Source organism: Polypterus senegalus, chromosome 13, assembly GCF_016835505.1.
Source record: "Polypterus senegalus isolate Bchr_013 chromosome 13, ASM1683550v1, whole genome shotgun sequence".
Taxonomy (NCBI): Eukaryota; Metazoa; Chordata; class Cladistia; order Polypteriformes; family Polypteridae; genus Polypterus; species Polypterus senegalus.
Window position 1 is genome coordinate 6,355,488 of NC_053166.1, and position 12,669 is coordinate 6,368,156.

General features: G+C 34.1%; 1 protein-coding gene across 6 annotated transcripts in view; it reads left to right on the forward strand.

Moving 5' to 3' along the window:
- The window catches only part of LOC120543052 (transcription elongation regulator 1-like), a 91,477-nt gene that overhangs the window by 71,489 nt on the left and 7,319 nt on the right, over positions 1-12,669 (forward strand). For 5 of the 6 annotated variants that reach the window (XM_039775887.1, XM_039775895.1, XM_039775888.1 and 2 more), the window contains 7 exons: positions 1,204-1,322; positions 3,561-3,711; positions 6,674-6,838; positions 7,847-8,029; positions 10,176-10,355; positions 11,332-11,415; positions 11,792-11,892. In XM_039775887.1, the coding sequence (XP_039631821.1) occupies positions 1,204-1,322; positions 3,561-3,711; positions 6,674-6,838; positions 7,847-8,029; positions 10,176-10,355; positions 11,332-11,415; positions 11,792-11,892 (983 nt within the window). Of the gene's footprint in view, positions 1-1,203; positions 1,323-3,560; positions 3,712-6,673; positions 6,839-7,846; positions 8,030-10,175; positions 10,393-11,331; positions 11,416-11,791; positions 11,893-12,669 lie in introns of those variants that run through there. The other variant, XM_039775891.1, reaches the window with a different exon arrangement.

Below are 12,669 nucleotides of genomic sequence, written 5' to 3' on the forward strand. Positions count from 1 at the left end.
AGTTTTAGAATGACCTAAAAACATGACACTAAAAGATGATACTGCTGAGTTTAAGAGCATAACTTAATCCTGATCAGAGTGTAAATGACAGTCAAACCAACACCGATAAGTGGGGTGTGCTTACGGCAATCTGAAAATGAGATTACAACAACAACAACATTTATTTCTATAGCACATTTTCATACAAACAGTAGCTCAAAGTGCTTTACATATTAAAGAATAGAAAAATGAAAGACACAATAAGAAAACAAAATAAATCAACATTAACATCAATAAGAGTAAGGTTCAATGGCCAGGGGGGACAGAAAAAACAAAAAAAACTCCAGACGGCTGGAGAAAAAAATAAAATCTGTAGGGATTCCAGACCATGAGACCGCCCAGTCCCCTCTGGACATTCTACCTAATATAAATGAAACAGTCCTCTTTGGATTTAGGATTCTCACGGAAGGGCTTGATGATGATGATGGTCACGTAGACTTCTGCCTTTTAATCCGTCCATCATTGTTTGAGCATCATGAAGCTTTGAGTAGGTGGTGGTGGCGCAGGCCACCACCACAAAGAAACCGGAAAAAGAAACAGAAAAGAGAGTAGGGGTCAGTATGGATTTTAGAGCCACCATGAATAGTTATTTTGAGGAGATTGAACATATAGAGTATCAGGATTAAGTTAAATTACGATTCAAATGAAGTTATAAAAAGGCCATGTTAAAGTAGATTAGATGTCACACAGTATTTGCTGTGTTTAACCAAAGTATGTTTGTTTGACTTTCCTGGGACTTTTTTTTTTTTTTTTTCTTGCATGAATTGTTGCACTTGTAGCAAAGTGTTTGTTTGAACTTATGCCAATTTGATTTTTTTTAGCCTCTCTGATAAATTAAATGTTGTGTTTTTAGATTGATTTCTGTTACTGGAAGTATCTGACCTTAAGTTTGAACAGACAATGTGGGTTTCCATAAAGAAGTTATCATAGTCCTGCAATTAACACAGCTGCTTAAAAACTACATAGTTAGTAATTGGTGGTGTGCTGCTTGAGAGAAGCAACACGTGGCACACAATTCTTGTTAAAAGGAAAGTAGTTACATTAATGTTGGATATCTTATAAATAAATAAATTGGGCTTTCAGAATATCAGAAAATACTGTCCTCCTTTTGTAAAATGTTGCGAATGCCATTTCTTTTTGTTTTGATAATTTCTGTTCTTTCAGATATTTGACCAATATGTGAAGACCAGAGCAGAAGAGGAGAGGAAGGAAAAGAAAAACAAAATCATGCTTGCCAAGGAGGAGTTCAGGAAAATGATGGAAGATGCTAAACTGAGTCCTCGGTATGTACTTATTTTTTCATTTTCTTGGTTGTTCTGATGGTTTCTTTTTACTTTTAATTTGGTTTTGCAGTATTACTCTTGCACTACATTAGAGCAGTGATGTCAAATTTTTTCTCAAGCTGTATGTTCAGACTTTCTTAGATATCTTAATTGGTCGCCAGATCACTTTTGCAAATCATTTGTTGTTTTGCGCCCTTGCCTAGAGCATCTGTACAACCTGAACTATAATTCTTTGCAATTATATAGCACTTTTCTCACTACTCAAAACGCTCAGCAATTGCAGGTTAAGGGCCTTGCTCAGGGGCCCAGCAGAGCAGAATCCCTGTTGCCATTTACAGGATTTGAACCGGCATTCGATTGCCAGTGCAGATCCCTAGCCTCAGTGCCACCACTCCGCTTCTAAAACTAGTATGTCCTATGCCAGGTTAACACCCTAACACATTTCCTAGTGGAAAAGTAGATATTAAAATGAGGACATGCATAAATAATATACATGAAATGTGAATGTGTGCGAGTAGTCAAAGAGCAATTCAGAAATGATTGTCCATTTAGTGAACTCCTGTAAAAATGGGTTTAGAGGGTTAACGGGTACAGGAAGGTCTTCTTTAAAAGTAAATATTACCTTCCTATTAAAATGTGAATTGAATACTCCTAGCACCTCTAAGCAGTATAGACAAACCTGTTTTCACTCCAGTATTCCATTGGGAAATACAGATGATTATAGCAGGTGGTGTCCTGCAGTTCATTTAAGTTACAAGGCTAGATTATTTAAATATGTAGGGGAGCTGGCCGTTGAGATTCAGTTGTTTTATATTCAAAATTTATTTTCCTTGTCATTCTTTTTGTGAATGTTTAAAAATACTGCATAGTACATGGGTAAACAATTGAATTCCTGGAGGTCTGCAGTGACTGCAGGTGTTTGTTCTAATCTGTTTTATTTAATTAGAAGCCAGACCCAAGAGATAATGAAATTTGGTATTAAACTCTAAGGCTGGTTAGTGATTTCATTCTTCCAAGACAAAATTGTGTGTGTGTGTATATATATATATGTATATGTATATGTATGTATATATATATATATATATATATATATATATATATATATATATACATACAGACATATATATGTATGTATGTATATCATTTGATAGATTTATAGATACTTTATTAATCCCCAGGGGAAATTCAGATACTCTGGCAGCAGCATACTGATAAAGAACAATATTAAATTAAAGAGTGATAACAATGCAGGTATGTCATTTGCACCTCATTATGAACTGATGGCTGGTGAACAAAACCAGCAACAGTTGAAACCTAAATGCTGCATTTTAAGACTAAAATAGGAAGTTAAAGGTTCTGAATTGTCACAAACAAGTTAACTAAAATGAAGCCTCAAAAATATTGCTTTGTTAGTAAATAAATAGGTTTTAAGTAAGAGATGTGTTTAAACCTGGTTAAAGTGAAAACCCGCAGCCACTGCAGACCTCCAGCACTATCTTTGAGTACCTCTGGTATGTTGTGTGTGTTCCTATGTGAGGTTCACCTCCTTTGTGAGGAGTCTGTAGCATGCTATTTTTGTAATAAATCCCTTATTTCATTCCACATGATCTACAGATACTACTAAAACTACCATGATAATTAGCCAGTATGGAACGCTAATAAAAGCAATATAATCTCAGTCCACATATTTGTATTGGTTTTCCACAGTTGAAGCCCAGACAGGATTTTATAACTTGATCATGGTCACGGACTAAGCCAGTGGCTGGGATTAACCACTATAGCATTTAACATATTTTAAGTTTTATTAAATTATTATGTACTTTTTGAACTAAAATGGGTCACTCAGTTTATATATTGAACACTGATTAAATGTTGATTTTTTTTATTTTTTTTTTTACTTTTTTTTTATCTGTTTCGCTTAGGTCACTTAAAAATAAAAGTGACAAAATACAGATATTTCTTCATTATCATATTTTGTTTAAGGTTTGCTTTAAAATTTAGTAAAGTCATAAAAATATAAATTTAATAAGACAAAGGGTTGATTCAGTGATAGTAATATCAATTTGTACCTTAATGAATTTCTATTTTAATTTGAATCCACTGAGTGTCCCTTATTTTAAACACCATGCTATATTTGTAAGTAAAGTGCCTTACATATTCTTTGCTTCAATTTTTTTTTTGTTACATGCAAAATAATGAAGTAAACATGTTCTGTCTTTGTCTGTTTTATCCTCAAAGAGTCACATTTAGTGAGTTTGCTTCCAAGCATGCGAAAGACTCTCGGTTCAAAGCCATTGAAAAAATGAAAGATCGGGAAGCAATGTACACAGAGTTTATGGTGGCGCTGAGGAAAAAGGAAAAAGAGGATTCAAAGAGCCGAGGAGAGAAGGTATGGGCATAAGCTTGTTGTGAATTAAACAAACAAAAATAGATAAATAAATGAGCAGAAAAGGACATTTATCACTTTAAATAGGGGCAATCTTCATTAGTTCATGCCTTAGAACTTCTGGCTCCCTTGTGTGGCTGCTGCTCCTCAAAATTGACTATGCCTATTAAAGAAATTATAAAAACTTATCCATTGAAAGGTTAGTTGAAAGCTTATATTTTTTTATCTTTGAAATAAGCAGTTCTGATAATTTAAAACGGGTACCTACCAGAAAGAAAGGTCGCACATTAAAGGTTAATGAGTTTTAAATGTCGCCTGATGGAGATGCAATGTGCTGTCGTAAGGTCTCACCTCCCCTATTGAGCAGGCCGGCAGGGAAGTGATAAAATTGAGGTCACCTCAGAAACGGGCCTAATGCTTTCATTACATATTTCCCACAATGAATATGACCATTTAAAAAAATCAGAGAGAGTAAAGCAAGTAAGCTTTTTTGACTCATGCATTTGCTTGAACAAAGCTAAACTGTCAAATTATGTTTACTGTATTTGGCTTGTTTTGATATTTTAGGTTAGGGTAATGTGCTCTTAAATAATAAAAGTTTGAATTATTATATACAAGATTAATATAAAAATTAATATAAATAGTTTAGGGTTAGAGTTTTACTGTATATTAAGTTAGGTGGTGGTGTTGTCGTGCTGTCAAGTGAAATGTGAAAAATATTAGCTTATTGAATATAAGGATATCAACTGTATATGAGGTAATGATTAAAAAATTTAAGGCAAAAATAAAAGTTTTAGGATTAAATATTTGTGACATTTTGATCATTTTTTACTTTTTGTATATAAAGAAACTTCTTTCAGCAATGACTGGGGACTTTTAACAGATATCCAGTTTGACAGAGAGCAGCTTCAGCTTTATTTTTTATAGGTGCTGAACTGCATATTTACAATCAATAACAGTACTAATAAAGCACCTCTTAATGCAATGCATTCAAATATAAAATGTCAAACAAAGGTTTATTAATGCTTCATTTTCATGCAAGATTTCTTTTTGAGTCATGAATTGACCACCTAATACTTTTCACACTGTCTTCTATAGTACTGAAGTGATTTGCAGAATCACAAGGGAATTTGAAGTTGCAGTAATCTATGTAACTATTCTGCAGATTTTGTAAGTAGGGGTGCTTAGTGTAGTGTGTATTTGAATGTTGCCTCATCATACACCCTTGTTAGATGTAAAGAACGAGAAGCTACTCTATTCACTGTTTTAAGTCAATTAGCAGATAGCAGTTTGGTCAGTGGCTCTGAAGTTCATCCCTAGGGCCCTGAAAGTTTTTGTTCTGACTAAATTGTGCCTTTGACTGAACTCCAGCTTGGCATTTTTTTTGCTTCTCAATAACTCTCAAACTAGACAGCTCAAATATGTCTTGGTTAGAATGTTTGTTACAAACAGAACACATGAAACCAATACATAATGGCTCTATTTATCAGTCTGGTACATACAAAATAAATCAAAGTATCACAGTTGTAGAAAACAAATATATTTTGCCATTGTCCTCCATTAACAATATTTAAGAGCCACAGCATATTTCAGATAAAGATGAGGTCGTTAGTCAGATGTTCTGCAAGTATGCTGCTTATTGTGGATGTTTTTTGTATTAAGTAAATGTTCTGGCTGTAGGGTAGGGTGCCACGGTGGTTTGTTATGCCACTTGTAAATGTACAGTGTTTTTGAACCTGAGCCTTTTTCCCCCCTTAGTTTGTGGTATGCTTTCACTTGCCTCTGACACTTACGTTAGGTAACTTTACTAATTTCATTTAAAAACTGGTACGGAGCCCCAGGTCTTAAAATGTAACAGACATATCTGCTTGGAGTTGAAAAGCTTTAGTTGCTTTTGGCCAGGGTAAGTACTAACTCCCCTGCTTTTCAATAATCTAAATAATTTGAGTTACTGAATATTACTCAGTATGAGCGGTATGTATATGCATTCTGTGTTTTAAAAAATGAGAGCTTTAATTTTTCACCACTTATCTGAAACCGTATAGCATGGAAAACAGTCTGAGCAGTGAGGTCAGCACGTCATTTTTCCCCAGCCACACTTGTAAACTCATACTGTGGGACCCCAAAGCATTCCCAGCCCATCTCCCAGTGAGCCATTGGTCTTCCCCAGGGTCTCCTCCACAGGGAAGTATCCATATTGAACCGCTTCTTGATACGGAGGGTCAACGGCTCTACTCCAAGTCTCTCCTGGATGTTTGTGTTTCTTACCATAAAACATAAGAGTAAGCCTGTGCAGTCTGTATGTAAAATTTAAATTACATTAAATAACTTTATAGCTATTCACATGAAGATGTCAAGTGTTTTTCCTCATTAGGAGTTAAGAAAATAAATGCATGTACCAATAAGCTTTCTAGGGAACCATCACAAATTTAAGAAGTAAATAAATATGGAGGGACATTGTTGGCTTTGAAGTGGACCTTTCAGGTGTTCGTTACAGGGTTGTAAGCTACTTTGGGTGATGGAGTTTTATATGTGATACTAAACGCAGTTTTTCTTCATCAAAGAAAAAACTACACAACTGTGAAGAGTTAATTTCAACTTCAAATGCTGAAATTATCTTTTAACTAATGGAAATGGTTAGTTAAGTATTTATTTACCTTATGAAAATAATTTAGCACACGGGAACAATAATTTCATTATAAACATGGTTTCATTAACTAGGTACACATACTGTATTTCCACTACCGCCACGCATTAAAAATGTCAGCCATGCGTTTAGAAATGCCAGTTTATTCAAAGACAGATTTGTTGAAGAATCTTTTAGGGCTCATAAACTGCAGCTTCTATACTGGAAGTTGGATCAGGTAAAAAACAGTTCTAAACAAAACTGTCTGTTGAGTTCCTGTAGTCGGCATATGATTTTGATCTTGTGATTTAATGTGTTATCTTGTCTCATAAATTGCAGGTGAAACACGATTTTTATGAAATGCTGTCTGACCACCATATTGATGGACAGACGCGCTGGAGTAAAGTAAAGGACAAACTAGAAGGTGATCACCGTTACAAGGCAGTGGACAGCTCTACCACAAGAGAGGACCTTTTTAAACAGTACATTGACAAACAAGCAAAGGTGAGTACACCTTCGCCCTCCGTGCATCACTTGATTGAATTCCTTACCCTTTGTATGCTACAGGTAATCCAGAAAACTATTATCTGGATTACCAGACAGTAGTTGTAAGTACAGATCAAGAAATTTCAAATTCTAGGGGAATATCAACAACTATTACATAATATAACTCTTCTTTTACTTGATTTTTTTTTCTAAACAAATTGACAAAATTGCAGCAATCTCGTAATCACTGTTTTGGTTTAGTTAGATTTCAGTTTAGTGTCGTCTTATTTTACTCAGATTTGGTATTTGGTCTTGTCCCTTGTAGCATACATGTTCTCAAATGAGTGAATCATTTAGCTCATTTACTTTTGCCATTTAATCTAATTCATGTTTCTTTAAAAACTGACTGTTGATTCACCTCGGTATACGTTTACCATCAATCTCCACTGTATTTAGCAGTCTAGTCACCAACATGTAACTGTTTAAAGAAAAAAGTAAGACATGTTGTGATGTAATGATACCTCTCCACTTAATTGTTTTCACCACCAGTGTGTTCAGCCAGTATCATGCTGTTTTAATATTCATATTTTCCTCTGCTCTTAGTTTCAGTCCCTCTTTTCATTTTTGGATTCTGGTGTTAGTAGTCAGGTAAAAAATGTGACGTGTACTAAAAGCAGGACTTTTGTGATAGAGTGGACAGTTTTCTTAAATTGTTACAACTGAAGAAAGTTAACTAATTTACTACAGTGATGCAGTTTGTTCATCTGGAGTTATACACCCTGTGCCACCAAAACATATCAATATCGGTTGGTGCTCTACTTTAAATTATGTCCTCCATTTTTGTTAAAATTTTACTTGCTAGTCACCCAGATTTATGTATAGTCATTTATTTTTGCTAAATTACCTTAATAGCAGCATCCGCAAAACCGTGAAATTTGTAGTTTTTACAAGTTTGGCTAAAACAGAGAATGTTGGTAAATGTTGAATTCCTTTTCCAGTTCTGATAATGTTACTTTTGTTTTCCAGAATTTTGACTCTGACAAAGAGAAGGAGCTAGAGAGACAAGCGCGAATTGAGGCCAGTCTTCGGGAGCGTGAGCGGGAGGTTCAGAAAGCCCGTTCTGAGCAAACCAAGGAAATTGACAGGGAAAGGGAACAGCACAAACGTGAGGAAGCCGTCCAGCACTTCCGTGCGCTCTTATCTGATATGGTGAATACCGTTCGTTTAATCCCAAAATGGAAAACGATGAGAAAGATTCCTCTTTTAATGGGCAGACAGTATTTCATTTCTGCACTGAAAGGTAGTAAACAGTTTACACAGCTCTTTAAAGTGTTAATATTTAGCACATTTATAAAATTGATGATACGTTTTAGGTTTTAAATCAGGTAAATTTTTTTTTTTTTATATGGTAAACTGTACTTTTCAGTTGGTGCTAGAAAGTTAATTCTTGCCTCTCTCTAAATTGTTAGGAGAAACTTTAATCTGATTGCTTCTGATGTTTTGATAATATTGTAATATTTGACAAATAACTTCAATTCCAAAATCAAATACCGCCTTCTGATTTTTTTATAGCAATTTTGTCCTGAGCCTGAATTAAACCCCCAAGTGATCATAGCATTTAACACAGAGACCTCTTTTACTTAAGTTTCTACCTTGTGGTGATCTGAAACTTAAAGTAGACAGCTTTGCTGTTAGCCCTGCATGTAAAGCTGTTAGCATTTCTGTAGTTTGGTTGTGTTAAGTTTACATTTAGTTTCCCACAGCACATATGAACGGCCCCTTTATGGTGCCTTTCAAGAGGAATAATGTGTGTGTTTTCTATTAAAGTAAATTTAGTCTTACTCTAACTAGACACAAGTATTTGTCTCCACTCAGTTTATAAATACTTAGAGCCCACAGCAGTTTGTTATTCATGTAGAAAGCAAAACCATTAGTATACAGTTATCAATTTAATGTATGAATACATTTATTTTTTGTGAGGAAGCAATGGATAGTGCAGCAAACAGTATTGAAATCTCACAAGGCTTTGGAATTTACCTTTAGGTGGATTTTGAATGTCCCTCACATCTCCAAGGCCTTTCTGTTAAGATTCTTCACTTTTTACACAGCATTATTGTCTGATGTTTGGTAGGCACAGCAGTGTGTGCAAGAAGTTTCTGCAGTATTTTTAAAAACTTAATTGTCATTCCCCTCTGAGGTTAATCCAGTGTACCCAATTCCAAAAAATGTTAATGTTAATCAGCACAGCACAAACCAGAATAATACAAAAAAGACTTTGTAAACAATTTATTTATTTCACTCAAAAGAACAGCACATTTTTATTTGAAATAATCAGAAAAATACTTTACAACAATATATCATATCATATCAAAGAAACGTCATAGACAAAAGTTCATTTAACAGACAATTTAGTACTCGGAAACGGCACAAGTAATATAAAACAGTATTTGCATTATGTTTTAAATTCCAGTGCAACTATTGCATTACTGATAGTCTAGTTTTATGAAATGTTATAAAGAGATTTAAGATTGAAATGTCAAAGTGTAGTGAGAAAAAATATACTCTTTTATTCCAAATAGGCACAGTTTGTGTTACCATGCTATTAATAACTGTAGAGAATTTGATAGCATAGTTTATATTTATCCCTTTCCGTGAATAAAGAGATTTCTTCATGCAAATTCACATTCTGATCATCCCTTTGATGTATTGGAAAACAAGTCAAATATCATTATTTCTGTCTGAACGGTTGCTTTTGCAGTTAATTGCATTTTTCATTCCATTGTCAGCTCAGTGCCACTTGTGTGTTAGTGCTTTTGTTGTAAATTCTCAAATGGTTTTATTCAGAAGATGTTGCCTTAAGAAATCTAGATTTAATCTCTTGTTCCACATGAATATGAGAAACATCTTCAGGAGCCATGTCAGTAGGAGTAAACAACTTCATTGTTTGTGAGCATTTCATGTAATTCGACAGGCGGTGTGCTGTGGGATTTAGATTTTTTCTCAAACAGGGACCTCTTAAAGTGTTTTTATATAACTAAGCTAGTTTGATTATCATTTTTAAAATAATTGAGCCAATCTCAGTTTTAAATACGGTTTAAGTTTGCTTCATTGAAAAGGCAGAAACTGTAATGGCTCCCTATTTACCATGGACTTTGACACATGTCTCAAAACTGTTGAATGGTTATGATTCTTTTTTTAAGGAGTTTTCATCTTCAATTAAATCTTCCATTTCATGTAAAGACTTTTCCTGAAAGTTGGCAGGCATTGCAATCTTTCAGTAGTTTTTTTTTTTTTTCCTTCAATGTTCTCCTAAAATGTTTTCAGTAGTTCAAGCTCTCTTTCTCGCTGTGCTTAGGTGAGATCCTCAGACGTTTCCTGGTCAGACACAAGACGGACGCTTCGTAAAGACCACAGATGGGAGTCGGCTTCTCTACTTGAAAGAGAAGATAAAGAAAAGCTTTTTAATGAACACATTGAGGCTCTTACCAAGAAGAAGAGGGAGCATTTCCGCCAGCTTCTAGATGAAACATCATCGGTAAGGCTACTGGTTCTGCTCTGCAGGCTCAGACACTGTAAGTTATTTCAGGTGTTTTCTAGTTGCTTATTTTAACATGTTTGGAGTAATTAAGAGCACACTTTTAAGAATAAAGTCAACCACTTATTGTTACATGAATGATTTCAAATAATTGGCAAGATTCTCTCCTTAAAAAAAAAAAAAAGTAATGTACACCAATTTAAGATGGTTAATGTTGGGTTTCATGATAGGCTGCTTACTCTCCTATCTGGCAAGCCCGCATTTCTTTTGAAAGCTTTGCCTTTATCTGTGCCATCTAAGATAGTGGGGACGTAAAGATACTTGATGTAATTGAAAGGTACAATGGTCAATAGTTTTCTTAAAACGATTAAAGGTAAAATTTTCGAGTCTGAGTTAGTAGGAAAATTGCTTGAAGCTGTACTAATAACCCCATTGGTATTCATTTCCCTTGGCGGGGAGGGAACATTTGTCCTGCCACTGTGATTTTTTTTTTTTATTAAATTAATCTAAGATGACCCACCATTCTCATTTGAAGTGAACATAACGTGCGTTAATATAAATGGTGTAAGAGGGCAGTAATCGATGTTCTAGTGACACATATTCAGTGGAGGTCCCATACCTTGTTTGTGGCAAGCCCATCTTTCTTATTGCTTTACAGCCTTTTCATACCATTTAAAATGTCAACCGTGGCTCTGTAATACATTTAAACATATTTGTTCAAAAGTTTTTAGTAATTATTTTTTGATAGTATCATGGCTACTATACAGTGCTGTAAGGAATTGACTGATATAATCATATATAGAAAAGCAATTCTCGGAAAAAGACACAAAAAGAGTGGTTTATTTTTATTGTAATCATTTCCTAACTGTTGGAATGAATGTTGTTCTTTAAGGAGAATATTAAAAGAATATCAGCTATTGACTGGATTGTCCATATTCCTTTACTTTAGAATTCATAACTTTGACTCTTTCTGCAGATTACACTAACCACCACATGGAAAGAAGTTAAAAAAATAATTAAAGAAGATCCTCGCTGTATTAAGTTTTCTTCTAGTGATCGTGTAAGTAGTATAATTTTGGTTCCTTTTGGTATTATTCATGTCTCTCTTGTTCATATGTATGAGCGGCCATCTAGGGGAAGAATTGTTGAATTTCAGTGTATTGCCTGTTTTGCCAATGTCTTCATAAATTATCATGTTGGCTTCTCCTTAATCTCAGGGAAAGGATTTAAAGTGAAATTCACTTTTACTGTAGGTCTTAAAACCTGTATATTATAATAAATCTTTTCTGTCTTTGGAAATATATTGGAAATAAAAAAAATTAATTCAGTTGTTTATTTGCAGCTGTTTTTAAGATTTTGTTTCAAAAATGTATGTGTAATTAAAACCATTAATGTAATTTTCCAATTTACAATTAACATTTCTTTTTTGAATTCAGAAAAAGCAGAGAGAATTTGAAGAATACATCAGAGACAAGTATATAACTGCGAAAGCAGATTTCCGTACTTTGCTCAAAGAGACCAAGTTCATCACTTACAGGTTTGTTTCCATGCTGTGTGTTATTCTGACTAGAGGTTACGGGGATTGATGGTTTTCTAGCTTGTTAATCTGTTTTTTGACGTATCACGCTGCATTTTCCTAGTTAACCCCTAACTTAGAACATAGGAAATTTGACAAACTAAAGGAAACCGTTTAGTCCATTGTACTCATTTGTTTAGCTAAACTATCCAAATATTTTTTAAAGTTGGTCAGAGTAGATTTCTTAATTGATCTGAAAAGAGTTTATCACCATTGCTTTCCCACCAAATTTGAATAAGCTGAGTATGTTATCAAGTTGCATACCTAATAGCAAACTGTTTTCTATTAGTATAGCAATTCCTGTTCTTAACCCTTGGAATATTATATGGAGAAAGCAGCTCTGCTTTTGGAGTGCTGTAGTCGAAGCTGACTGCATGTATCTACAGCAAATTGCTCTTTCTAGATTAGAGAAACATTCCATTTAATTAGATGGCTCTTTAGTCATAGTCAAAGTGAACTTTATTGTCATCTCAACCATATACAAGTATACAGATCCACAGTGTAACATGATGTGCAAATAATAAATTAAAAATAGAATTAAAATTTTAAAATTAAAACACAAACAAGACAAGACATTGTGCAAAGAAAGGACAAAGAAGTAGCAGTAATAATGTGTAAGATATTTAATATAATAAATAATAGATATCGATAATACAGAAATTATGAATGTATGATAATAGTTGTTTAAGACGTGTGTAAACAATGACTGGTCAGAATGTTTCTTTACAGCATTTAGCC